Source organism: Fundulus heteroclitus, chromosome 20, assembly GCF_011125445.2.
Source record: "Fundulus heteroclitus isolate FHET01 chromosome 20, MU-UCD_Fhet_4.1, whole genome shotgun sequence".
Taxonomy (NCBI): domain Eukaryota; kingdom Metazoa; phylum Chordata; class Actinopteri; order Cyprinodontiformes; family Fundulidae; genus Fundulus; species Fundulus heteroclitus.
This window is the reverse complement of record NC_046380.1, coordinates 17,727,394-17,755,119: the sequence shown is the minus strand read 5'-3', so window position 1 is coordinate 17,755,119 and position 27,726 is coordinate 17,727,394. Positions and strand designations below refer to the sequence as shown.

The following is a 27,726-nucleotide window of genomic DNA, read 5'->3' as shown; positions in this document are numbered from 1 at the left end:
CCAGTGAATCAGAGCCATGAGAGAAATGGCTCTGCAGTGAATAAATAGAGATCAGTGCATGAGTCTTGTACCCATGTGATGCATTTAAGGACTAGCGGACAAACTGCCACGGAGCCAAACCGTTCACACTAAAAACTCTCTCTTGCTGTCGTTGCTACCACATAAATTGATTATACACCGCATATTCACCTCACATTAGGGTTGCATTTTTAGCTCTGCGTTCTGGTTCCCATGCTATGGGATGTGTGGCACCTTTAGGGCTCTTATAAATTAAATCCTACGTTTAACAAACACAGGAACGCATCTCTCGGTCGGTCTGCTCTCTGCTTGTAACAGTTGGACAACGGGAGAGAAAACGTCTGACTTGTGTTTACCGTTCAGGTCTCCGTGCCCCTGATAGCATGTTATAGGGGTCTTTGTAGGATTTTTTTTAGATTATAATAAGAATCAGGCGCATTTGTTGAGACATTTCACGACTCAAATCTAAGTTTCTCGACTAAGGACAGATGGCTCAAGCAGAGGTACCGAACTAGTTTTTTCTTAACAGCTAGAGAGCTCTATAGCTAGCCAAAACATAAAACTTTTAGACACAACAGCTGTTCTACATGTCGTCACACTTTATAACCAAGTGTATTATTATAATTAAACAAAGATGGTTTAAGATGTGTGTGCATCAAAAACATGTGTTTAGTTTCCCATCACTGCAGTTTCAGATGGAACGTGGGATCCAGCTGAACGTCGCAGAAAATCTAAGCAGTTTCTGCAAAAAATAAACAACATCCTCGCTATAACAGCATAAAAGACGAGACACTTGTCTCACTGCAGTCCTTATAGGCTCATTAAATGTCATTAGAAACATGCTGGTTTATGAATTTTTGCAAACACCGACTGTATTTTACAGAAATAAAAGCACCATGTCAGTATTTACCAAAACCCCATTACAAGATACGTAAGAAGTAGCCTACATCATGTAAATGCAGTATTTAAGCAGAGTTAAGAGACAACTGCTTTTTTTATTTATTTGTTTTAACATGTGATGAATACTTTTAATAACTTTAAATGTGTTTTCTTCTGCAGTGTTGATTTATGACATTAAATGATCTGTAAAGCATTTGCCCAATTATGTAATTTGGTTGCAAGGTGATAGTTACTGGAATATTTGTAGGATTTCCATCTTTCCATCCATCCATAGGTTTCCCTTGTGGGGAAACATGACCCGTTTAATTGGTAAAATACTAATAGATAAAAGTCAGATAGCTAGCTTCAGACTTACATTGCAATGTTTAATGTGGTTTCTTGTTCAGCCACTAGATGGCAACAGAACACACGAACAGCATTTTTGTATAGCTGATAAGTAAAATTCTCAAATACAATAAATTTGGTTACACTGCGGCCATAAAACATACAATTGTTATCTACTATTCTGACCTTAAAATCACTGAACATGAATTGGTGCTATATAAATAAAATTTAATTGATTTGACATTAAATCGCCCCTAGGGGCGGGGCTTCTGGTTGGAAGTGGTTGCTGAACTGCACAACTATATTCAGACAATATTATTAAGACTTAAAACCGAAAAATAAACTCCTTTCACTCTTTTTCCATGTGGTTTAGAGAGGGCAGTGCATTATCGCCCACTATGGGCCAGCAAACCTGGCATCCATCCATCCATCCATCCATCCATCCATCCATCCATCCATCCATCATACGTGCATATATATCCATCCACCTACCTGCATAAATTGCACAACAATGAGAAAAATCCTGTCTATATTTTTTTCCAGGAGTTGGAGCAGATCATGAAATGGCTGACTGAGGAAGGTCTTGCACCTGAATCCTCGAAAGAAGCTCAGCTGAGTTTGCTGTGGCGTAGCTACCTTTGTGCAAGAAGCTGTCTGGACAGTGTCACTAAGGATCTGGAAACCCACCGTTTGGAACATTTTGCAGAAATGACAGAGGTACATTATCACGGCTCAGTTAATCAGCACTGTCAGGGATCGTGATGACGAGCACGACGAGATCTCTCTCTCTGGTCTTTGTTTGTTTGCAATCTCTCTGTCCGTAAGGTACGCAAGTCTCTGGAGCAGATCAAGATCTTCACAGAGCAAAAAGACATTTTGGCTCAAGAGATACAAGAAGAGAATGAACAACTCAGAAAGCAGCTGCTGCACCTCGTATCACTGCAAGGTGAGAAAATTTACTCACACATTCTGTAAAAGTTTGAAACGTTACAGGCAATTGACAACTTCTGAAACATTTTCAATGCTCATTTATGATTACAGCATCTTTTCTTCGTTTGATAATTTACAAATTCTTGCAGAACCTTTCATTTTACGTTAGCCTTTCTATTGCTGTGACCTCTGTCTGCCTCCCATGCAAAAACCAGATCTCCAAAAACGCTGTCGACCCCGGGAAAGGTCCTGTGTTACATCTCCGTCTCTTACTCCTTTATTCCAGACGCCCAGTTAAACGAGGTGGCTAAAATGTTGTACCAGCAGGGACTCACTGAGCTGATTCACAGCACCCCCAGTGAGCAGGTGGCGTATCTCCTGGTCGAGAGGGCTTCCCTGCTTGAGATGAATCAGGATCCTGGGGAGCTGACCTGTGATGGACACCCAGAGAGTCGACTGAGGACCGATGCAGAACCACTAAACACCAGCATATCCCCGGTTAGTAAAAGAGCAGTACAAAAAACTACCATTTGAGTTACCAGCCTAATTTTAAAAATCTCCTCAGATAAAAACAGACAAGGTATCACAATGAGCTAACCAAAAAGTGAGCTAATGTTACACTGATTTTAAAGTCTCTGCATTAGTTTATGGGGCATTATTGTACTGATTTTTTTAGCTTTTACTGGTTTTTGAAAGTATAAATTAGAGACCATTCATCTGAGAAAGATCTTTAGTCGGTATTTCATATAAAAACTGAAAGCAACAGTTTGATTTCATTTAATTAATGTGGCCCTCACCTTTAGAGCGACCTTTTCACCTTTGTTTTTCTTGAGGTTTTCTATATTTGTTTGGTTCTATTGCATTTTCAATACGATCTTAATTCATTTGTATTATTCATTCAAAGTCTTTTCTACTGTTTATGATTTTATCATCAAATACATGTAATTTTATGTTCCTTACAATAAAGTAACATTTTATACATTCAGAGTTTCCCTTTTTCTAAATTGTTACCACAGCACAGACTCAGTACACATCATTATGATTGTGTTTCCTTAGTTCTGCTTATATTTATTTTGTAGTTATCTTATTTACTTTGTTAAGTATTGCTCTTCTGTTGAATTGTGTTTGCACACATGATCCTTTGTTGTTAATCTCTGTCCAGTATATTGCATTAAGTTTAACCACCCTGATTGTTTGATGGATAAGGGTGGCTAAGTTTACATGTTATTCTTTTTTGTTGATGCTTTATTATTTAGGTATTTTTTTATTTTATTTCCTATATTCTTCAACACTTCCAGCATTTTTGGTATTAATTGTAATTTTGCAGTCTACCCACAAGAGGGCCCCACGACATTTACAAAGCTCATTGAAGAAACTATTTGGACTCCATAAGACTTCAGAGAGCAAGCACACCTTCCTCCCTGTATGTATATATGCTGATATATGCAGTGCTGAGAAAATATTTTTGCCTCCTTACAGATTTCTTCTGTTCTTGCCTTTTTCATCTCATTGAAATGTTTAAGATAAAACATATATTTTAGAAAGATAACCTAAGTAAATACAAAATGCAGTTTTCAAATGAGGATTTTATTTTTTTATATATGGTAAAAGCTATCCATACTAAGATAGCTCTATGTTAAATTGATCACTAGACCTCACCACTGGCTGCGCCACCCTCGGCGGGAATAACTGTCATCCAGTGTTTGCAGTAACTGGATATCAGGCTGTTAAATCACTGTGGAGGAATTTTAGTCCACTTTTCTTTACAGAATAGTTTTAATTGACCCACATTGAAGGGTTTCTAAGCATGAACGGTCTGTTTAATATTGTCCCACAGCACCTCGGTCAGAATTAAGTTCAGACTTTGGACAAAAAAAGCCTTATTTTCTTGTAAAGAGCTGAAGTGGAACCAGCAATTGTTATTGCTGGTTCCAGCAATAATAGAGTCACCCATGTCTCTCTGTTGATATGATTTTTTTTTTGTTAGCCACCTGCCATATGTAACAGGGACCTTACAAAAACTTTCACTTTTCTCTGATCATTCAATCCAAAGAATATTTTCAGAAAAGTCTTGAAGATCATCTATATGTTTTGTTGGGAAAAGTGAGACGGGCCTTTTTGTTGTTTTTGGCAGAGTTTCCAGGTTTTCATCTGGAAACTCTACCATGGAGGCTATTTATGCCCAATTTGTTTTGCTGTTAGATGATGACCCGGACTTTTACTGAGCCAAACAAAGATCTGCATTGCTTTAGATGTTGTTCTGCTTTCTTTTTGTGAACTAATGGATGAGTTGTTGACCCTCTTGGAAGGTTCACCATGTTTTCCCCATCTTTGGATAATGGCTCTCTCACTGTAGTTTGATGGAGTCCCAAATCCATAGAAAAGGGTTTTGTAATGTTACCCAGAGTGACGGATGTCAGATCATTTGGTTCTCATCTGCTGAATTTCTTTATAATTTTTTTAATAAAGTATTTAATTTGAATGTTATGTAGCTTTTTGAAATCTTTTAGCCTACTTCAGGTTGTCAGAATAGATTTTTTAAAGTTATTCTGCAGGCTGGGATGTGGCTGGTGAAACTGAACCCAAAACATCCAGACTATGACTTGGCATGAAGGGGGGGGGGGGGGGGGTGGTTACTTTTTTACATAGGGCAAAGTTGTTGTTTTTATTTCATTTTTTTACTTTATCTTTGTCTGATTTTAAAATGTTTATTAAGGATCTTAAACATGAAGGGTGACAAATAAGCAAAACTAGATTAAAATCTGTAAGGGCAGAAACACTTAACAGCACTGTCTACACTAAACAGCTGTGTATTCAGCACAGACTAACCAAACTATGAAACTGCTTTACTGTCGTTTGGAGCTGATGCTGACTATATAAGCATTTCCTGCATGCTATTTTCTTAAATTCGCTACCATAAAACAAGTTTTTATTTTGTTTTTCCAGTGATATTAACATTGGTTACCGGCACCAGATAGGAAACTTTGCATGATCGAAGAATTTCAAGCTTCAACACCACTGATGCATCTTGTTCCAGTGTACTTCTCAAGGTGCTCTCTCTGTCCCTGCATGGTTTTCTGAGTATTGTTGCCTCCAGTCTTTCTCTGATATTTGCAGACATTTAAAGTGCTTTAGATTTGTCAATTTTTTTTGGATGAATTTGACTCCCATCTCCTTCCAGGGTGGCGAGACACTTTTGTCTGGTCAACCAGGACGCTTGGAGAAGGAGTGTTCCCGTCTGGAGCGGGATGTGGAAGAGGGTTCACGCAGGCTGGCCATGGCACACACCGAGATCCGGCGTTTGAAAGATGAGCTGGAGTCTGCTCACTTCACACAGAAAGCATATGGTAAAGCAGATTAGTCCGGGATTAATAGTGCTGTGATAAAGCTGCTTTTTTTTTTGTCACACCAAAATGTTTCAGATCATCAAAAAATGTTGATAAATGACAAAAGTAAATACAAAAAGCAGATTTCAAATGATTTTATTTACTGAGCGCGAAAACAAAAGTCCTGCGTTCTTTTATGTCATCCTGGATGAGTCGTTGATTGGGAGGATTATGTGCACAGCTTTGAAAAAAAGCATCAGACTTTGTAAATGTAATATTTCTGCTGTTTGTGTTACAGAGCCTGAGCTGCAGTCAGCACAGGAGGAGGTGAAGCAGCTCAGGAAGGAAGTAGAAAAACTTAAACAATATGGTAAGCTCTTATTCCTGGTTGCTTTCAAATAATAAATAATAAATAAGTTATTAGATGCACAAAGCTCAACATTAACTTAAGAAATGAAAGCTAAGAAAGCTTGAAGGTCAACCAGCCTAATCATTTCTGTGATTCAGTTCAAAAGTTAGGCACATTTTATCTCATCTCACTACACAACAAAAAAGAGATTTTAATTAATAAATGTCAGCCTACTGAAACGTATGTCCATGTATTGTACAGTATATGCATTCATTGCTTGGTTACTGCATCATGCAGCGCGGCGTGGAGGCGATGAGTCTGTGTCGTTGCTCCGGTATAATAGAAGCCCAGGTTGCTCTAGCAGCCGCCTCCTGCTCGTCTCGTGTCTCTCATAAGATAAGATAAGATAAGATAGTCTTTATTGATCTTACAATGGAGAAATTCACTCGTCACATCGGCTCACACAAGAAGGTGCAGAGTAGGGAAGGTGCATTCAGTTATATACAGTGAATCTTCATATATACAATGGATCAAAAAGAATACCAAAAAATACAAAAAGAAATAGGAATGGGCATATGATGTCTTATTTACATTCATAGTGGTCTATATATATATATATATATATATATATATATATATATATATATATATATATATATATATATATATATATATATATATATATATATATATATATATATATATATATACACATATATATACGCCTACATACATACGTACCTACATGTATATATGTGCATATACATTCGTGTATACATTTGTACATACATACATACATGTGTACTGACATATGTTCAGGTGTTGATAGCAGCAGAAGTCACTACATCAGGATTATTGCACGGGTTGTAGTACAGTGTATTTGATCATCTTCATCTTGATAATACTCCATAGATTCTCTTTGAGGTTCAGGCCAGGCCAGTTTGCTGGACAATCAAGCACGGTGATTCCATGGTCAATAACTCCGTTACTAGTACTTTTAGCAGTGTGAGAAGGTAACGAATCTGAATCTCAATTTAGCTTGTTAAAGGGAGCATGAAAGCGCTCTAAAACTTCCTGTTAGATGGCTGTGCTGACTTTGGACTTGATAAAACACAATGAACCAAGACTAGCAGATCACATGACTCTCTAAACCATCATTAACTAGAAACTCCACTCTGGACCTCGGACATCTTGGATTTTGTGCCTTCACTCTTCCTCCAGACTCCAGGAGCTTGATTTTAGAAATAGAAAGCAACAAGTCATCTTTACTGATCTGTAAAGATGACTTTGAGCAACAATCCAGCTTCTTTCCTCCTCAGCTCCGGTAAGACGGTTGTGACATTGTCTCTGGTGCAGGAGTGGCTTAACCCAACAAATGGAGCAGCTTTAATCTGTGTCCTGAATAAGTCAATAGGTGGTAGCTTTTATACAGTGCTGGTTTCAGCTCCATTTCATGTCTTAAAAATCTCTCCAGTAGTCTTGAATGGGCCTCGCTTCACTCTTAATTCATTCCTATTCATTTGTCAGTGACAGCACATGGTCCAGGTCGCAAAGTAACCCTCGTCTTGTACATTGGCCTTCTAGCAGTCAATTCGGCGAGCCTGTCCATGTTTGAGCTTTCCTGTTAAAAAAATAAAAGATATTAATAAAAAGGGTATATAAAAGTAAGATCAGAACCAGATAGGCTCACAAAACTGTTTCGAAAAGGGAAAAAAAGCAACCGAAACCCACTTAGTTTTAAAGGATGCCACAACAAGATCAGGGAAATAATGGAACATAATTTAAAGCATAGAACATTTGTACATGTGCACAGTAAAGTCTCTCAATGGTGTGGTTATAAATGTTATGTGTTCACAACTTTTATAACCACACCTTTTTCTTTCTCCAAACCTTTTATTAATATTCTGGAATACAGCACTCTGAACAGCTTTTTTCACTTTTTGACTGTCTGCTGGTCAACAGTCAAGTAGTCAGCAGTCCTTCCAATGACTGTGAAGGCCATAACATTAAAGTCCTTTTTTTGGCTTTATGCAACACCGTTATTTCCTGAGAAGTTAATTCTAAGCTAGAATCATCAAAATCAACTTTGTGTAATTAATCCAAGTCATATATAAGTGTCTGATTTTTACTGACAAAAATTTACTTTAAGGATTTTCTAATGTATTGACATGCAACTGTGTTCTGTTGAGAGGTAGAACTGAGTAGAAAAGGGAACATTATCCAAGCTAATGACTGATTTACTGTTAAAGCAGCACCTTTTTGAACATCTATTATTTATAATCAGTTGAGTCAGTAAGTTACCACTCCTTGTTTTTTTTATAAAGAAATGGTCGAACTGCGGAAGGCCAAGGAGCTTAATGACCGTCTGGACCTGGAGATCAGAGACTTGAGAAACAGAGTTCGCTCCCTGGATGCAGAGAAAAACTCTCTGAAGAAGACAGTAAGACACTTTCTGACACAAGATTTTGTCCCAAAATAACTAGAAAATGGAAGAAAAAAACTCACAGAAGTCGGGAAATTATTGGCAAATTGTTATAGCAGAATAATTCCAGCAATAACTTGTAATAACATAATAAATTATTAGTCTTTAATACACAAATAACCATGTTAGTCTCCTTTTCATTTACTTGTAATAATAAAACCTGGTGTACAGGAGTTATTTTGAATTAAATATTTTTGCGACTGCATCCACATACAGTGAAAATGGGTTCAAATATACTTTCCTGTTGATATTTGGATAGATGTCCATGAAAAAACTGCAGAGAAACTACAGATATTGACTTTATGCATTGTATTACTCCGTTGCTCTGCCTTCATGTTGCTCTGGTGCCTCTGTTCTTTGTTCCTTTTCTCTCTGTTTTGGTTTTTGTCTGTCTAGCTCCGGTGCTTTCAGCCTGATCTCCTTGTGTTAGACGTTTTTCTGTTTATTATTAAACTTATTATTTTTTTCTCTACCACACTCTGCATCTGGGTCCACCTTGAACTTTTAATTTTCCTCCACAGATGAGAATTTTTAAAATGCTTCAACCAAGAGGTGCACCGGATTTATGAACTTTAACTCCAATTAAAGAAGCACAAATTAAGTCACAACCAGCTAATTAAGCCCTATGGGGTGCACTTACATGCATTCACTACATGGAAGAAAGTTCACAATTACTATTACTTAGTCAATATGATTTTAAAAGCTCTGATTTCTTCTAAATATGCAGTCCAAAATGAACTAACTTTGAGTTGAAAATTTAGCCCTGCTTGATGCTTAATGATATTGTTTTGCGATAAATTCAGATTTCCTCTTTTCTTTCTGTACCTCTACATCATGACCACCATCTCCTGTGAGCTTTACCATATCAGACAATAAAAATATGGATTATGTGCCAACATTAAGCACGGCTACAGAGCATCCAACTGGTCAGGGATTTTATTGATCTGCAGTGGGTGAATTTATCACCCTTCAAATATTGTATTCTACCAAGATTGGTGAAGCTGCAGTTTACAACTTTTTTCAGAAATTACTTCTATTTCAACCCGATTCAATGTGAAAATTTGTTTGATCCTTGCTAGTCTACATATATCTGAAAACTGCAGTATGTATTAGCTGAGGAATCAAGAGCGAGTATCGTCTGAACATTACTCAGTGTGTGTTTGTCTTTAGGTGGCATCTCAGGATGAGAAAGTTGATAGGTTGAAATCGGCCCTGCTAGCGCAGCAGTGGTTACTGACTGGAGAGATACATGCTGACCAAGATAAAGACAACGAAAAAGAGAAAGTAAGTGATTGTTTAAACTGGAAATGCTGTAGTTCTTGTATTTTGAGGCTGCTATTAATAGTCGGCTAGATTGGGGCTCTGGATGTTTCAGATTTCCATTACTGTCAAGACATCATGGTCACTACAGCCGGCTTGAATTGAAGGCAATCGGACTTTTGCTCACTTTTTGTGAATACATTTCAAAACCTATCCAGGAGCCCGTAGGCTCACAGCTGAGCAACCTGGAGTTTGGGAGCTGCTTAGAGTATCTAGAAACCGCTTCTGAGTTTCTGAGAGGGGAAGACCTCAGTAGAAAGAAATAAGACTAGAATAGATTTGGGAGATTTCTTTCACGTGAACAGGAAGAACAGGTAAGACGGTCTTGCACATCCACAGTTATTTAAAAAGTGACTTGGGAAACTTCTGGAAAAATCACCAACTGGCTCCATCCGAATACCTTTATAGAGCAAGGACTCTTTGGCCAAAGCGGAAGTGGTCAGCATTCTGCATGATAAGTGGTGTCCGAATAGGGCAGTCAGTAAGGAAGGAGGTAGGAAAAGGAGCGCGTAAGCTTCCTATCCCAGCCTGTTTTCATTAGGAACCCTACAACGTTCTTTACTGGCGCCAAAAAGCCTTAAGGTTTCCCACAATCCTTTGCGTGATATGACATATCAGCACAGCCCACCTCACGGAAATCAACGAAAATGTCCAAAGAGAAGAGAGCACGCACTTTGTAGTTCATTTTCAGAAGGCTGTATCCCAACCTGTGCTCGCATTGATATGATTCAAAACATTCACATAATGTTTATAGACTGAAAAAGATGTGCCGTCATCTATTATCTAAAGGCTGAAGGAACTGGGCTGACAAATAAAGTCTCGGATTTGACTCGCGTCATCCATGTGCGTTTCTGTCACGTAATGACGTTGGAGTGAAAGGCTGTCCGGAATCGGCACAGCAGTCTGAAGCTCCTTTCTCCCACGATACAGTTCTGATTGTTGACTTTGTGAAAGGTCAAGGAACAGGAGCTAGGAGCTATAATTAAGGGTATTCGTACGCAGCCAATACCTTTAAGAAGCACAACCCAAAACAATCGTTGTAGCATCAAGGCTCACTTGCCTGTTAGTATTCAGTCAGTTAAACACCACACAGAGCAAAACTCAACGAAAGGAAATTTAGTCTTGTTTATCCCAGATTAATTTGAGGAACAAGGAAGGCGTTGTGGCCCTCGTCCTAACATCTGGGACTGAGTGCACACAGCTGGCGTGCAGAATTGCGGTTTCAACGGCATCCTCTTAGGCATTGGGGAAACAGGATTCGTCGATGTGATTAGGGACATTGTCTCTTTTTAGGAATCTTAGTAATTCTTCTAGAGTTTTTTCAGCGGGAGCTCAGAACAGCAGTTTTAGACGGCTAGTCTCATTTTTGGGGACAGTCGGTGGTTACTCCGACAACAGACTCGGCTCTGTCATTGTAGCTTTATGATGTAAAAGTATTCCTTCCTGAGAGTTGTCATAGAAACAGGATAATAACATGCAAGGCATTTAGAGTTTTTACCAGTTATCCCTTGTTCTCATCCATGGCTAGGTCCTGACACATGCCCTAAATGTATAAGAACAGCTTAGACTCTCTAAATATATGAACCTGTTATGTGATTTTTGTCATCTTGAAGACTAACTACAAGATGATAAAACTGAATTAATCTCAAACAAGAAAATAGAGACAGCCCTGAGCTCAGTGTAGTTGGTAGCGCCACACAGTGGTGACTGGCTCAAATGCTTTCTTATGGAACGTCCTTCTCCATCTCCTTGGAAACAACCTGTTATTGATATGATTCAAAACATTCACAATGTTTATAGACTGAAAAGGGGGTGCTGTCATCTATTTTCTACAGGCTGAAGGAACTGGGCTGACAAAGAAAGGCAAATCATACATATATTTACAAGAACAACTAACTGCAAAGATACAGCAACCTATGGACAGTATGCAGGGAAGTGTAAGTAAACACAGTTGCACTGCAAAAACAGAACTAAAATGAAGTCAAATTTTCTTGAATTTAGTGTCTTTGTCCTTGATTTGAGCAGGTAAATAAGATGAGCTGCCAATGGAATGAGTATTTTGACCCCTAAAATAAGATAATTAGACATCCTGCACTTGAAATAAGATGATGGAGATGAATTGTTCCTATTTTAAGTGCAGAAATCTTATTCCATTGGCAAATCATCTTATTTGCGTGCTCAAATCAAGGAAAAATACACTCAGTTTAAGAAAATTTGACTTATTTTTAGTTTAGTTTTTGCAGTGTGCAAGTGAAGGAGAGAGATAAGATTTACATTTTCTTTTTGTACAGAAAAATGTTTTTCTGACTGTGTTTTTGCTGCATCCTGATTTGAAATCAGGTCCTTAGTTTTATTAACTGTGAAATATTTATTTCAGTTTATTATGTTTTTTATCAGAGCTAGAGCTAGAGCTGAAGCTTAGATAGTATAGACATTCTATCCATTATTCTGACCATTAATCGAGTTATCAGATAAAATATCGGCACATTCTGCAGATATTTCATTTAACTAGTTGTAAAGCGAAGATAAAGCAAAGAAAACAAATAACTCAATCCCGTGACATGACTTTCTGATTTTCTATGCCATTAGTTCCCTCTAGTTGCATACAAAGGTTTTTAGATTAAATTATCACGCCCCGTTGGCTTATTATTAGGGCTGGGCAACGATTAAAATATTTAATCGCGATTAATCGCCCTGATTAATCGCGATTAATCGCGATTAATCGCATTGTATTTACAAACTCCAAGAATGAATTCAAAAGTAGTGTAAAGAGCACTTTTATTTTAATGTTCTGCTGCCATATGAACAAAAGTGTTGTAACATTTGTAGCACTTATTTTATACTGGATATTTTCAACCCATCTATTGAATTTAGTGCACTAGTTGATCTTTTCTTCATAAGAGAACAAGCACTGCAGCCAAAATATGGCCTTTTTTGACCTGCTGTATATTAGCCAGTCCCTAAGCTTGATGTATCATGAAACTGTTGACCTTTTGGGTTTTGTGGTTTTTATTTTATTATTACAATTTAATAATAATAATAATAATAATAATAATAATAATAATAATAATAATAATAATAATAATAATAATAATAATAATGTTATGTTCAGTGTTTTTTTGCTAATCCACCTCTTATTTATTTCAATCCTTATGTAATTTTGTCTGTGTTGTATGCACCTGCCTGTTGCTTTAATCCTATAAATTTCCCCGTCGTGGGATAAAAAAAGGATTAACTAATGTTATCTTATCTTAAATAACACTTTTTAATATATGTACTGGGTTCTTTCAAGGTCCTAATTACATGTTATGTGTGGGCTCCATCCATCCATCCATCCATCCACTGATCTACCTGGATGTTCCCTGGAGGACTGAAACGCCTCAGTCAGAGACGTCAGTCTGTGGGTCTGTCGGGGCAGTGAGAGAAGTTTCGTCTCCTCTCTCCGTTTCTGGGGCTCAACGTTTTCATGTTTTTTCACGTGCTTAGATAAATTTGTTGTGTTTCCACTTAAATGAACCGGCTTTTTACAAAACATACAGCTTGATTTCATTTACGGTATTAAAATAAAGCCGAACGGTGCTACTTCCTCTGTTCATGTTTTTTCGCTGCTGCGTTCTCTCTCAGCTGTTTGTGTATTAAGTTTGTGTGAGAGCTGAGTGCGCGGGCCAGGCTGAGCCTGCGTGCTGATTGGCTGGCGCCGCTGAGCCATGTACGAGAGGGGAGGGGGAGCGAGAGAGTGCTTCCGTGACAGCGCGCTGCAGTCAGCGCGCGTGCTGACTGACACTGACTGAAAGCATGTGAGCAACATGCGTTAATGCGCGATAAAATAAATATCGCCGTTAATAGTCTAATGAATTAACGCGAAATTAACGCGTTAACTTGCCCAGCCCTACTTATTATATTTTATTTTTTATATTATGTTTTACACTTTGTTTTTTAACAAAGCTGAAAAGAACGACGTTAAGTAACCCTAACTCTGTAGACTGGGTTGGTCTTTCGACCACACCTAAGCTGTCAGATTACAGCGAGGAAATGCTGGACGGTCTACTGCACTGCAAAAACGGAACTAGAAATAAGTAAAATGTTCTTAAAATGTGTGTATTTGTCCTCGATTTGAGCAGGTAAATAAGATGATTTGCCAATGGAATGAGTATTTTGCACTTAGAATAGGAACAATTCATCTCAATCATCTTATTTCAAGTGCAGGATGTCTAATTATCTTATTTTAAGGGGTCAAAATACTCATTCCAATGGCAAATAATCTTATTTACCTGCTCAAATCAAGGATAAATACACTAACTTTAAGAACATTTTACTTATTTTTAGATCAGTTTTTGCAGTGTGGCTCTTACAGTTGCTGCGTCAATGGTAGCCATCTTGCTTTCTGATAGTTTTGCGGCACTGCTGGCAAATGGCACAACGATGTTTATGTCTGTTGATTGCGCCCAGTGCAAAGTTCTTTTCAGGCTCAGAAAAGACTAAATAAACACTATAAGGATGAACGTTTTTGTTTTATTTGAAGATGAATATACAGTTTTTTGTGTTTTTTTTAATGGTCATAGTATGTGGCTAGGCCTCTTTAATCAAAATGGTTACAGTCAAAAAAGTGTATAAAGTGTAACTTGCATATTGCAGTTTGAAATTTTAAAGAGGTTTTTTGTAACATCTAAAAGCACAACAAGAACCCTTGAAGTTTACTTAGGTACCAAGCTACTCTTCTTGTTTTTCAGTGTAAAAACAGACAAAATTTGGCAAAAACGTTTTGTTGCGCTCACATGAGGTGGTGTTTGACTTTTTGGAAAAAGAGTAGATGAGCTAAAGAGGAGATGGAAATGCATTTGTTAAACAAGCTAGGACGCAGCAAAGATTTACCTCATATGACCGATCAGCTGTTTCTGCTGCCGGCGTCTTACTAAATGTTCCCATAATGCTCGAAACAGGGCTGGAAGCAACAACAGGTACAGAACAGGTGAACAGTAGAAGAGATTCAAGCATTTCTTAGTCTCATTCATGAAAAAAACAAAAAAACAGCAACACATTCATTAAGTCCTCGCTCCTTTACTGATCAGTGGTCCGAGCTAGTTTGCAACCCTTACTACCTATATATTATATAATATATGTGTAACATCAATGTATGACAACATTACACTTTGCCTCTCTTGGTTAATTAGCTACAAACCAGTAGATCTAAACACATCTGATTTGCATTTTCTTTTTTTGTAATATTTTAAAAGTTCGTTCAAAATCCAGATGAGAATTGGATGGAAACATGGCTATCGTGTTACTACAGGACAACACGATGCACTCACACACTCTCCTAACCGCTGACACGTTCGCATTGCAGCATCCGCCCCCCTTTTGTTTTCACATAATGGTATGATCCTGTATTCTCACACGTCATTGGCTGTATGGCCATGATGCTAGCCAATCAAACTCAACAGCAATCCATTAAATACATGTAAATTGTTTCTGTTTACATGTTTACTTGACAACACTTTAATTACAATCTCCGTTTATATGGCTACAGTAAAACGTTGATAACGGTTTAATTTCCACACCACACCACTAGTGGCGCTATGCTCTTTGAAACAGCATCCAAGGGCGCACTGCCTAAAAGCCGCTGCAAGTAATAAACATTCAAGATGGCAGAGAATATATTGTTTTCTTATGGACAGTCGACAATGTTCAACTGTTTCTTAAAGGTGCTTTGTGCAAGTTCCAGGATTTTTGCTGAAGTCTGCCCCCTCTGGCCACAAGTTGAAATAACACCAGTGTTGTGCGCGCACATGGGAGAAGAGAAAAAAAAACTGTTAGGACTTCACTGTTTTTTTTTTAAGGCATAATGTCTTAGAAAATGTCTGAGGTAAGAAAGTTAGAAATATAATTTTGTTATGTAATATATAGAAATAATATTTTATTTTGAACGGGAATGTTTCATATTGAGTCAATAGTCATTTTCTTTCAGGAGAAAAACATAGCCACCCTTTTAGTTGGTCAATAACTCAAGGCGAGAACTTTCCACTTCTTCAGTGAGTCTCACAGACAGCGTTGTCTGTGGCCACCCTTGTCCTGGCTGCAAACCCCACTATGATGACAGCAGGCAGGTAAAAGCCTCATAGCAGTGTTTGCAGCCTGAACGAGGCAGCAGCAGCTGTCTGCGAGACTGAAGTGGAAAGAAAATCACGGCTCCCTCAAACCGCCAACACAGAAAAAAGACGAGCGAGCGCATGATCGCTGTGGATTGTTATCAAGTAGTTGGTTGAGAATGAGGCTGACTGGGTTCGCTATTTCTGCTGAATGTGCGCTTCCCACGCAGCAGATACACATTTTGTCATTAGCAAAAGATCTCTGTCACAGCATCTTATCTTTGTAGCAAAAAGAGGGCCGACTGCTGGTCCCTTTTCATTTCCAGGGCAGAACGGAGCTTTCTCCATTTCTTGAAAACTGCCCTGTTATTTACTCTGGTCCAATTTTGCCATTTTCATCGCACTAGAGATTTTTTTTTTTTACTCTTGTGTGGACTCAGTGATGGGGTCTGAGCTTGTTGCTGGTCTTTTTTGGTCCATCTCAAAAACAGTCGATGTTCTCTAATGCCTCAGTGACAGCGGAGACTCTCAACAAAATAACAGTTGAACAAGAGCTTGAACCGTTTGGACGAGAGCGTGCAGCGCGTCGCACACTTGCCTAGAGGATTCAACCTGAATCCCTCTCAAACTGACTAATGTGGCCTATAGAGGTAACTGCTGTAAAAAGAAGATAACTCATTTTCCATGCCAGGCAATTGTAAGGACATATATGGGTAAGAAAATAGATAATATTTAACTTCAAATCGTGCACAACTTGCACAATCCACCTTTAAGGTGACTTTGAATTATACCCACGCTGAGCTGTGGTTATAGCCAGGGATGAGTTGTAAGAAAAAAATCTGTTTTTCCTGTTAATACAACGGAAACTTTTTTTTTAACCATTACAACCCATTTTCAAATTGTGCCATTTTCAGAATAAATATTCGGCGTTGTCATGGAAATTAACAATACAAAATTACAAGCAAACTGTTCAGTGTTCACAAAAAAATGTCTTGTAAAGGTGAAAATGCACTTGGCATCCATATCAGCTACTAGGCTACCATTATCGAAAGTGAGAGAGCAGAATAGCTAAAACAAAATTTAACAAAGCCTTAACGAGGCTTAGAAAAAGGAAATACTTTCCTAAATACTCTGTAAATTATCAACTTTAGACATTTTAATTTGTTTGACTTTTGTTTACATATTAAGAAACACTGAAATGTTAACTTCCATGTGTCAGATAATATTTCCCTTCACTGATCTGTGTGATGTTGTGGTCATAGGTTGAGTCTCTGCAGGAGGTAGTGAAGCAGTTGGAGTTGGCCGTGTGGAACCTTCAGGGATCTTACGGGGTTCAGACACGCCAAGCTAATGAGTTATCTAAAGTATGTCCTGGCAGAGACACCGTGGGTTTTAATGTCTGTCTTTTAGATTAAACAGTGCCATGAAAAAGTATTTACTTGGAGATTTCATTTCTATTTACTTTTACTTGTCTATCTTATGTCTCATATCATCAAACTAAATTTAATATCAAACTAAAATAACCTGTGTAAACCTTTAAACATCAATTACTGTTAATAAGAATTTTAATGTTTCAGAATTGTTTAAATTGGAAACACATTGGGAACTTTTTAATCACAAATGTCCAGGTTTTTTTTTGTCATGTCACAGTATCTGTCAAAAATAAGTTTAGACTTTGACTAGGCCACTTCAAAATCCTAGATTTGTATTTGTAAACCAATTGGAGGTGGCCTTGCTGGTGTGTCTTTGTCCTGCTGCACAGCTCATGTATGCTTTAGCTTCAGGTCACAAACTGATTGTTCTTCAGGAGTTTCTTTTACAGAGCAGAATTTATGGTTGTCACAATCTCCTGGTCTTTGATTATTTTTAGGTTCCTGGGGTTTGTGCATTCTGTCTGTTTTCACCTTTTTAGTATTTATTTGGTCTGTAGATTATGTTCCGTCTTGTTTCTTGTCATTATTTTATATTCTGTTCATTATTTTAGTTGATTTAGTCAGTTTACTCTGGTTCCTGTTACATCCTTACTTCCCTGCCTGTCATCGGTTCAGTCAGTGAGTTTATCTTGGTATAGTCTGTTTATTCATGGCGATGTGTATATTATTGTTAGGATTTGTTTTCCTACTGTCTGTCATTTGAATGCACCTCGTCTCCTTTGGCTGATTACTATCATATTCACCTGTGTTCATTTTTTACCTGCCTTACCTCTCTGTCGCCTCTTCTATCCTAACTGCCAGTTTCCTCTCACTCCTTGTCGGGTCCTCTGTTACGCTTCCCCTGATCTGGTTATCTCCTCGTCTTGTTCCTGATCTTTGTTACCAGTTTGCATCAACATTCTGTCTACCCTTTTCAATAAACCATCGTTATCCTCTCACTATGCGTCTCTCAAGCTCTTGCCTGCACTTCGGTTCAACCACCACTAAACAAACCCTGACAATGGCAGCAAGATGTCCAGGCACTGAAGATACAAATCAGCCCTAGACCATCAAAGTACCACACCCATGTTTTACTAAAGGGATAATGTTTTTTTCCAGATGTAAAAAGGTGCAGGCCTCTGAAAACATTTAATTTTCCTCTTGTCAGTGTCTTGCAGTGTTGTAGTACTCGAGTCCGAGTCATTAGCTAAATTTAGAGACTCGTGACTTGACTTGGACTTGGACTTGAGCACTGATGACTCGAACTTGGACTCGGACTCCTACATTCAGATCATTCTGACTCGGAAATTGAGAAAAAGACTCGACCTTTTTTTTATATCATTAGGCTATAATTTTAATATGTCATTAGAATATTATTTGGTGTATGATTTTAATGTCTAAATTATTAGTGCAATGTGGTGGAGTGTGGATTTTTATTTTAGTTTAAAAACATGTAGGCTATGCTTACTTTAGTGCGGAACTTGGACTCGACTTGATCAATAGTGACTCGACTGGGACTTGACTCGGATTTTTTTTTTAATGACTTGGACTTGAACACTGGAGACTCGAACCTGGACTCGGACTCGAGGCATAGTGACTTGACTACAACACTGGTGTCTTGTCATCAATATATTTTTTCAAAAGGTTTTGGGGAACCTCAAGATGTTCTTTGTTTTTTTGTTTTTGTTTACCAATGTAAGACAGGTTTTTGTGGGTTTTGATGTTTTTTTTTATTTTGTCAGCAGGGGTTTTGGCCTTTGATACATTGTAGATGTGTTCATAGAGTACTTTATGTAAGCAGACCATGGCCTACATACAGACTGTTTATTTTCCATTTGTGAATATTGGTTTTCATTGTCGTGTCCCAAAGCCTTAGAAATGTATTTGTAGCCCTTTTCAAACTGATAGGTGTTAGTGACTTTCTCATTTGTTGTGAGGCAGATTTTTTTGATTTTAACTTAAAATTGCAGTTAATCAATGTTAATTTGTGATTTAAGAATGGTTAGGCTAGTGTTATGAACGCTGCTGGAGAACCTGATATTCAGCCGGACACAGAGCTTCAATGTTACTATCACAATATTATTAGCACACACATCACACAAGACAGTACGAGGCGTTCTGGCAGGGATGAGTTGGCTGAGGCAGGACTATATGGACAGGGGGACAGGTGAGCAGAGTTGGCATTAATTACTGGCAGCAGGTGGAGCTGATCTGGGCTAATTAACCGCTGACTGAGCTGATTGGATAGTGGCTGAGAGGTGACAGGCTGAAACTAGAAAAAGTCCCAAACAAACAAAAACCTAAATCATGCCAGAGCCATTTTCCCTTAAAAAATTAAATAATTAAAAAAATGTTATCAGGCTATCTTGCTTGATATTAGAATTGTTTGATCTAAAGTGAAAGTGTTGATCTGTTACCAAGTCCAATTTCTGTCTTTATTCCCTAAATACAGATTTTTTTTTTTTAATTGAAGTCTGAATGTGTAGTTGCATAACAAGATATATTTTTTTCAGGTCAGGAAAACCGATGTAATTCAGGTCGATGAAACTTGCAAAGATGAACAAAATCGTCTCAGTTTACACACAAATTGCCGTTTGCCGAAGCAGTCAGAGGTAAGTGAACAGGCATAACAAAAAAAAAAAAAAAAAACTACATAATAGAGTTATTTATTCAAATATAGTTTATTTTCCTTACAGAAACAGCGTCTTCAGCTTTTGGAAAATTACCACAGCATCACATGTAGCCTCATCGCTGAACCTGTTAAGGACACCTGCTCACAGCAGGAATTTTTGTGTAGGACTCAAGCGGTTCAGACTCAGCCTTTACACGAAAGCTTGCCAATCAAGGTAATATTTGATCACTTATTCTATGGGGTAAACTTCTTCAGTCTTGCTTACTCGTTCCTTGATCCCAGATGAGTAGAAACCTGTTTCCTCCATGAGTTCTGTCCAGAAACTTGAAATATTCTACAGTGATCCTGTTTAGCATTCTGGAAAAGTACTGACAGAGTTTCTCTTCCTGTTGATGTTGTCATGCTGGAACGCAGGCGTGTCCTGGTTGTCTGGAAGCAAGACAGGCTCTGCTACACGAACAAGATGAGCACGAGACTTTAAAGAGGCAGATCTGTGAAGCCCTTAACTGTATTGATGAAGAGCGAAGGTAACAGGCCATTATTGTTTCTTATGTACAGTATTTAGAACCTGCTTTTTCAGAAGTTATTTTGGATTACGCCCTAAAACCTGAAATCTACAATTATTTGAGTCAGATTCAAATACTGGACTGTCTACTGTTAATAAAATATGAAGCCCTCTCCAATCACTTTATCGGTAAAGTCACATAGACTTAAAAGTGAGTTTTGCAGCTATTTACACTACATGAGATCTCTCGATTGGCCTGCCTGAACCCGATCCACAGATGTCAACAAATCTGCTGGCTCCTGTGGATATGTGGCAAATATTATAACTAACTGATCTTGTTTTGTAGAATTTTACTCCTAAAATATACTCAAATGAAAGGTTTTACCAACCTTTCATTTGAGTATATTTATGCAGAGTGGGAAAAAAACTTATGTTTAGGAATAATAGTTTTTAACAAAGTAACCAGGGCATAAATATTAATACTGTAAATACTTTAGCCCCCCGCCTTTGCCAACAGGACAGTGCATAGTCTTCTCTGACAGAGGGAGGGATTTATGACCATTAATCTCTAGATCAGGCGTGTCTGACTCCAGTCCTCAGGGGCAAGTTGTACATGTGCTCCTGCTCCTGTGCAGTTAATGCAAAGGGTTTATATCACCTCCTCAACTAGTCCTCAAGTTCTTCAGAGGCCTGGTAACGAACCACAGTTTTATTTAGGTGTCGCAAACATGCAGAAAGATCTAAAACATGCAGAATTTCAACTCTTGAGGATTTACTTTTGGCACCACTACTCTATATTGTCCAGACTGTGAGCTTCTGGTGGAGGATGTTAAAGTGAATTGTGTTAAAGACAGTACCCTGGCGTATGTCCTTGAGTGGTTGAGGTTTCTTTACAAAAAACCCCTTAAAAAAACAACATACACAAATGTACATACTACTGTGTATATATTTATATCCAATGTCTACACACTGTTACTTAAGTGTAGTGCACATAATCGTAGAGAATAAAGATGATTGTGGTTCTACTCAGATTAAAGGTTTAAATTTTCCTGTAGTGCTACAATGAAAGATTAATTTATTCTTAGGCTTTTTTTTTGCATCTTTACAAGGGATGCCTATAAATTTAACGAATTAAAAACTGTCAATGAGCCAGATACAAATGAAACTTTTTAATCAGGAAGGACTGTTTGATTGTTGCCCTATTTTCAAATTAATAATAGGACCCATCTCTCTCTTTTAGCGGTTTTTGCATTTAACTTTGTTATTAGACTTATGTTTTCCAAAAAAGTATATGAAAGATTTAAATAAACCAAACTCTATTAGGGTCTGGGGAAAAATCAAGACAAGGATGCAGAAACAATTAAACCTATTTACAGGAAATCAACCTAAAAGATACATTAATATTTTTTGGGGAAAATTGAAATAATTAGAATGTATACATTTTATTTCACACTGTCAGTTTTTGTCCATCTGCTGTGTCCAGTAAATACCACAGTATGAAGGAAAGGTTTATAGAAAAACTGTGCCGAGCCAAACAGAAACTGGAAGAGGAAACGACGTGGCGTGACCAGAGGATAAACAATCTGGAGCGAGAGTTGTCCTTGTGCTGCCATTCAATAAAAAAGGTGAGTCTGTAGACGTGTCAGCGTTAATAGAAAATGAATTTATATGATTCTGAATGTATTTTTCATTACTACTTATTATTTTTAACTCTGTGTTTTCTCAAAGGATTGTTTCTAAGCAACCGGGAAACTGAAGTACAATGATTTATTTTAACCTTTGTGGAGATAACTGTCTTTTCCCCCCAAGTTGTTTTGTTTTTGTTTTTTTGTCCTTTCTAAAAGCGGCACCGCCCCCCAATGTGATTTTATATTCAGCTTCAGGTGAAAACCACCAAAAGCTTAGAGGAAACCGTTCAACAGCCAAATTCCTCCTCCTGCTGCCTTGATGTTCTGCTTTGTTTAAGAAATTAAGCAGGATTAGGGTTCCAAGCCCGCAGAGCAGAAAGAACGGGCGCCTAAATACATCACAGACTTGTTATCAGTGTATCAACCATCCGGACCGCTAAGGTCTTCTGGTTCCAGTCTGCTCTGCATACCTAGAACCAGAACCAAACATGGAGAAGCAGCATTTAGTTCCTACGCTCCACTTATCTGGAACCAACTTTCAGAAAACTGTAAAAGTGCTGAAACCCTGAGTTCCTTTAAATCAAGATTAAAAACAGATTTGTTTAGGATTGCCTTTGACTGTTCTAGTTAAACTGTTTTTACTGAAACATCAGTAGTTTAAGTTTGTAGTCCAACTGTTTTTAATATTTGCTTTTAGTTTCCATTTTCCCATGTTTTATTTCGTTTCAATTTTTCTACATTTTATTCCAACTTGCTTTTGTTCTGTTTGTATTTTCCTATGTTTAAATCATGTAAAGCACTTTGCGTTGTCCTTGTGCTGTAATGTGCTATACAAATAAATTTGCCTCACCTAAAGTGATCTGATTTTATTTTTTTAATTGTATATTAGGGCTGGGCGATAAATCGATTTTAATCGATTAATTCGAATTTACAATTCTTTAAGATTTCATTTTTGGAAAATCTGGATTTTATTTTGCCAATACACTCATTGGGTTTCCATGAAGAGAACAGCATGTGATGCTGAATATATGTTTAGGCAAATGAATTGTCAAAATATTGTTAAGTGGAAACTTTTTTTTTACCATAATACTAGGTACTTCATTTACTTATTTACTTTTTTTTTTAACTTAGTTTGAAGTTCACAAGTGCAGTGAAGCCTGTTCTTAGCTCAATGTGTAATACCACTAGCAGCAAATGTTTTGTTATATTTTCATTGTTTATAATGGCACGGCTGCCAGCTTGTTTTACAAGCATGTTTCACAGCTTGTTTTTAGTTGCACTTTGAATTCTGGTCAACTCCCTGACGAAATACTTGACATAAAAAGCAAGGTTTTAAAATAATTTCTTTAATTTCTTTTTATGAAACAAACAGGAGGAAAAAATCGATTAATCGGATTTGGTATGATAAAATCGCAGATTTATTTTTTAATCCATATCGCCCAGCCCTATTGTATATAATGAGTAACCTTTCCACAAATTGTTGAATTGTCTGACTCATAACTGATGTGATTCCTGTAGCGAAGATAGACAGCTGTGGGGAAATTATAAGTATGGAAGCACATTTCAAGCTGGGGATGATGAACGGTAAATGTTGTTATTTCTTTGTTTAGGAGAAAGAGGTTGTTGAATACATAACAATGGAAAACGAGAAGCTGCTGTCTGAGAGGAGGAAACTGTTACAGCAGCTCAGTGAGGAGGAGGACAACATGAAAAACAGCAAACTAACAGCGTCTTTGTCTAAAAATAGGTACTATACGTACCCAGCCACACACATAAAGACCATTTTACTTTCTTTCCTAGTGATGTTCTGAGGAAATGCTTAAAGCTCGGTTATATAATGCTCAGTCAGGGACATGTGACACACATGCATTATTAAGCTTCGGTTTGTTTGGTTTAGAGAAGAATAACTTAAGAAAATTTTATTTTCAAAGGCTATGATCAGGAACTGCATCACATTTATGTGTAAGAATTTAAAAATTAGACTGCTAGCGGTTCTTCTTTCTAAATCTTAGATATTATTGGTTGCTGGATTTCAGCTTCTGGCCCAAATTCTGGTGGTGACCCATTTTTGTCTTGATTAGGATTGGAAGTGATGCCAACGTGTTGTCTTGTGTTTATCCACCTGCATTTGGAGAACTTACTGCAGGTTTTCATTCAGGTTAAGATCTGTGGAGGCGTCTGGTCTCAGATCCAAAGTGTGGGCAAAATTATTTAGTTATTATTCCATTATTTTCATTACTGTGTTAAACAGCTGTGTCTCAATGACTTGGGATATTGCTGAAAAGTTAATTTATTTCAGTAATTCAGTTCACTAAGTTAAAGCCATTGAGTAGATTAATTACACACAAGATGAATATAATTATTTATGTCGGACCAAAATGCCGACAGGATCTTGTGGTGAGCTGGGTGAAGATTTTATGATAAAACAGAAAACTTAAACATGTTCACCATCAGATAAAGGACATGCAGCACAAACAGAGTAACAGGTAATACTCTGACAAGATTACAATAATACATCAGATAATTTAATTTATATTTTGCAGTTATATTTAATGAAAAGATGAATTGATCTGAATGCATTTTCTAATTTATTGAGATGTGCTTTGCCTTGTAACATTTGGCTCCATCATTCTGGGAGAGAAACATGTTTTTACTAAGATGTGCCTGGATAAGTGGAAGAAATTACTGCTTATCCATCATGATATTGTTCTGGAGAAATGAGACCAAGGCTGCTATTTTGGAGAAGAAGTAAGTAATTTTTATGGACCGTATCAGGACGCTAACGCCAAGCAGGATCCATTGTAGCTCCCAGCTTTTCTTTTAGCTACTAATGGTTTTCAAAGGAAGCTAAATTTGGATTGATCAGATAAAATGCCTTTGTGCCAAACCTTTGCTCTCAACCACTGCACTTTCTGGAAAAAATTTAATGTTTCTGTTTTTTCTTGTGCAAAAGCACCTTTCTTATTGTTTATCTTCTCACAAGACCCTAAGGTCTTTGCCTCACTGTGTCTTGAAGATGCCAAGGTTGATCAAGCTCTGCGCTGGTGGTTCTGTTCCGTTGTACACTTCTAAGTAAAACACAATTGTGACTCTTTCTCTTGAACCCTCTTGGACATTTTGGGTTGTTTTGCATTCAAACATATTTTTTTACCTTCAGGTTCTTGATTTCAAAAATCTTTCTTTCAGGTGCAAGTATTCTTTGCAACAATTTCTTTTACGTCTGAGTCCATTTGGATGCAAAGCAATAATAGCTGTTCTTTGCAGGCAGTATTTGCGAATCCAACTCTACTAAAACACACAATACAATCTGTATAATCTGATTGATTTTGATTTTGTAAAGTGCCTTGAGATAACATGTTTCATGAATTGGCGCTATATAAATAGAATTGAATTGTAATTGAATTAAAATAAATTTAGCCGAACGTGTGTGTCTAAGTAGAAATACACTAAAAACAGATTTTTGTTATACAGGAATTTCTTAGGTATCAAAGCTCTTAATGACAACCTTAAATGCATCTGTTAATTGTTCACAATAATTTTCTCGAAGACAGAAAAGCCTCTGTAGTGTTGTGATTAGCACAGATTAAATGGTCGACTCATTTTTTTCTTTTACATTGTTTTCATCTCAAGGGTGAAGCATTTAGAGACGGAGAACAAAAATCTGGTAAACAAAATTCTGCAAATGTCCAACCAGATTGTCGTCCTGGAACGGCGGTTGCAGAACATGCAGTCTCTGTGCTTCGCTGAGGTACTGTTCACTGATAAATCTGCTGCATGCTAGTGATGGATATTCAATAATCTCAGCTTGAAAGAAATGTTTTTTATTCAAAAGCTTCAGATTGCAAGCTCTTAAATGATGATCTTAATCTCATAATCTCATAATCTGCTAGGAAACAGCGTGCTGCTCTAACCACGAGGCCAGGGGTTCCCAAAGTGGGGTCTGCCACATGATTTGATGCTGATGAGCTAAAAATATTTGTATTTCTTTATTTGTGAAGTTGGTACCAAACTATAACTTTACAACATTAACTCAACATTTGTCATTTTAATACCAGAGGAAAGCTGCATTTTTTGTATGAGTTCTTATAAAAATACTACTTTATTCATAATTTCACAAGTGTGTTTTGAAAATATGACTTTATTCTTAGAATTTCCTCACGAAAAGAAAAACAAAATCTCACCCACCAAAAGGGGGTAACCAGTCTGTAGCACTGTTATTTTGGGGGTCACAGACTTTGCATTGTCTCTGTACTGAAATGTGATATATAAATAAATTTGCTTTGCCTTAAAAAATTTGGGAACCCCTGCACTAGTCCACCACTCCCCACTAAAGACAGCTGCTCTAAGCTGATCTGCGTTCCACTAATTGTGACCCTGCTGGTATCAGTTTGCTTCATCTTTTTTTGAATCAGGTCAGTCACTTTAAGGAGGCTGAATAGTTTTCCGATACAAATTAGTTTCTTGTCTAAAAAGCCAGATCATACTGACCAGGATTCTTTACAAAAAACTCACAAAACACCCAAGTTAGTCTTTATTTGCATGTAAATCAATCTAAATGTTCAGAGTACAAAAAGTTTTTTTTAACACATATTGACTTTCTAATAAGATCATCAGGTATAAAAAGTGAATATTTCATGATTCCTTTTTTTTCCCAAAGCCTAAAAATGGACATCACGGAAACCCCAAATTACTCAGAAACTCGGCTTTATGTTCGTTAACCAACACATCAGGAATGAACCGACTTTTATCACTCGACCTTGGAAAATAAATGTTATCATTGGCTTTAAAATCTGATGTAGAGTTTTGTACAATGTGAATCGCAATTTTCTTTGCATCACTGATTTTAACTTTTACAAGTCTGTTGTTTTCTGTTATCTGATATGTTCTAGATCAGGGGTTCCCAAACTTTTCAGCCTGTGACCCCTAGAATAACAGTGTCAGAGACTGGTGACCCCATTTTGTTGGGTGAGAGTTTTTTCCATTCTTTTTTTTTGGGGAAATTATGAAAATAAAGTCAGAAAATTAAGAGAATAAAGTAAGATCACTGCCTCCACCCCCCGGTGTTAATTTAAGAAATCTAGAGCATCTTGTAAAGTGATACTTTGATACCGGTTTCACAAATAAGGACATGTTAATTTTTTTTTTTTTTTTTTTTTTATCACATCAGGTTCAAATGAATCTCACGACTCCCCACAGTGGGTCCAGACCCCCACTTTATGAACCCCTGTTCTAGATAACCATCGGGGCTTGACAGCTTTTGGTTTGCTTCCGGGTACAAAACAGAGAAAGAAAGCCATGAAACATTTACCCAGAGCTTACTAGAGTCAGAGTGTCTCAAATTATGTCAGTGAGGAAATGAGTAATTAACTAATTTAACAAATCTGATATAATTTTGGTTTGGCTTCATTAGGATCTACGGAAAATGTTGATTCAACAGAAATCTATACCCGTCTCACTTCAGACAGCAAGGTGAGTCTGAGCCTGATTCCAAACTAGCTCAAAGTACATCAGTTCAGTAAAATCAAAAATGCAATGTTTGTGCATCTTCTTTTTAAGGCTGACGTCGATTGACATTCAGGGCTTATTGGACTCTCCACATAGCTGCGACACCAAGCAGGCAGATCTGACGTCCTCCCCTGGCTTTTGCGCCTCTGCGGCCTTGACAGCGGAGCTCGGCTACCTCAACCTGAATTCAACGCAGAGGGACTCAGACAAGTCAAGTCCACCGTCTGCTTTCATTACCTCTGAGAATACGACTTCCTGAGCTTTTCTGTCTAAAATGCGATTAAACTGTGCTGAAACAAATTTGTTTAA

The 27,726-nt window shown here is 37.5% G+C and overlaps 1 protein-coding gene across 7 annotated transcripts; it reads left to right on the top strand.

Moving 5' to 3' along the window:
- The first annotated feature begins 323 nt into the window (after positions 1-323).
- Positions 324-27,726, top strand: si:dkey-264d12.5 (coiled-coil domain-containing protein 30). Of its 7 annotated transcripts, XM_036152085.1 has the most exons (18): positions 324-521; positions 1,786-2,188; positions 2,459-2,670; positions 3,500-3,595; positions 5,354-5,519; positions 5,797-5,868; positions 8,172-8,287; positions 9,500-9,613; positions 11,485-11,586; positions 16,998-17,099; positions 19,661-19,759; positions 19,844-19,993; positions 20,194-20,306; positions 21,768-21,909; positions 23,523-23,659; positions 25,543-25,660; positions 27,323-27,381; positions 27,469-27,726. In XM_036152085.1, exons 3-18 carry the CDS (start codon positions 2,485-2,487, stop codon positions 27,674-27,676), a joined length of 1,980 nt encoding a protein of 659 aa, XP_036007978.1. In that variant the 5' UTR covers positions 324-521; positions 1,786-2,188; positions 2,459-2,484; the 3' UTR covers positions 27,677-27,726. The 7 variants fall into 7 exon arrangements, with proteins under 7 accessions (XP_036007978.1, XP_036007980.1, XP_036007979.1 ...); XM_036152087.1 differs by lacking the exon at positions 11,485-11,586; XM_036152086.1 differs by lacking the exon at positions 16,998-17,099.

Coding starts and splice junctions, on each gene's coding strand:
- si:dkey-264d12.5 (XM_036152085.1), top strand. CDS start 2,485: ATGTTGTACCAGCAGGGACTCACTGAGCTGATTCACAGCACCCCCAGT. Junction 8,288..9,499: donor AAAACTCTCTGAAGAAGACA/GTAAGACACTTT, acceptor GTTTGTCTTTAG/GTGGCATCTCAGGATGAGAA. Junction 17,100..19,660: donor AAGCTAATGAGTTATCTAAA/GTATGTCCTGGC, acceptor TATTTTTTTCAG/GTCAGGAAAACCGATGTAAT.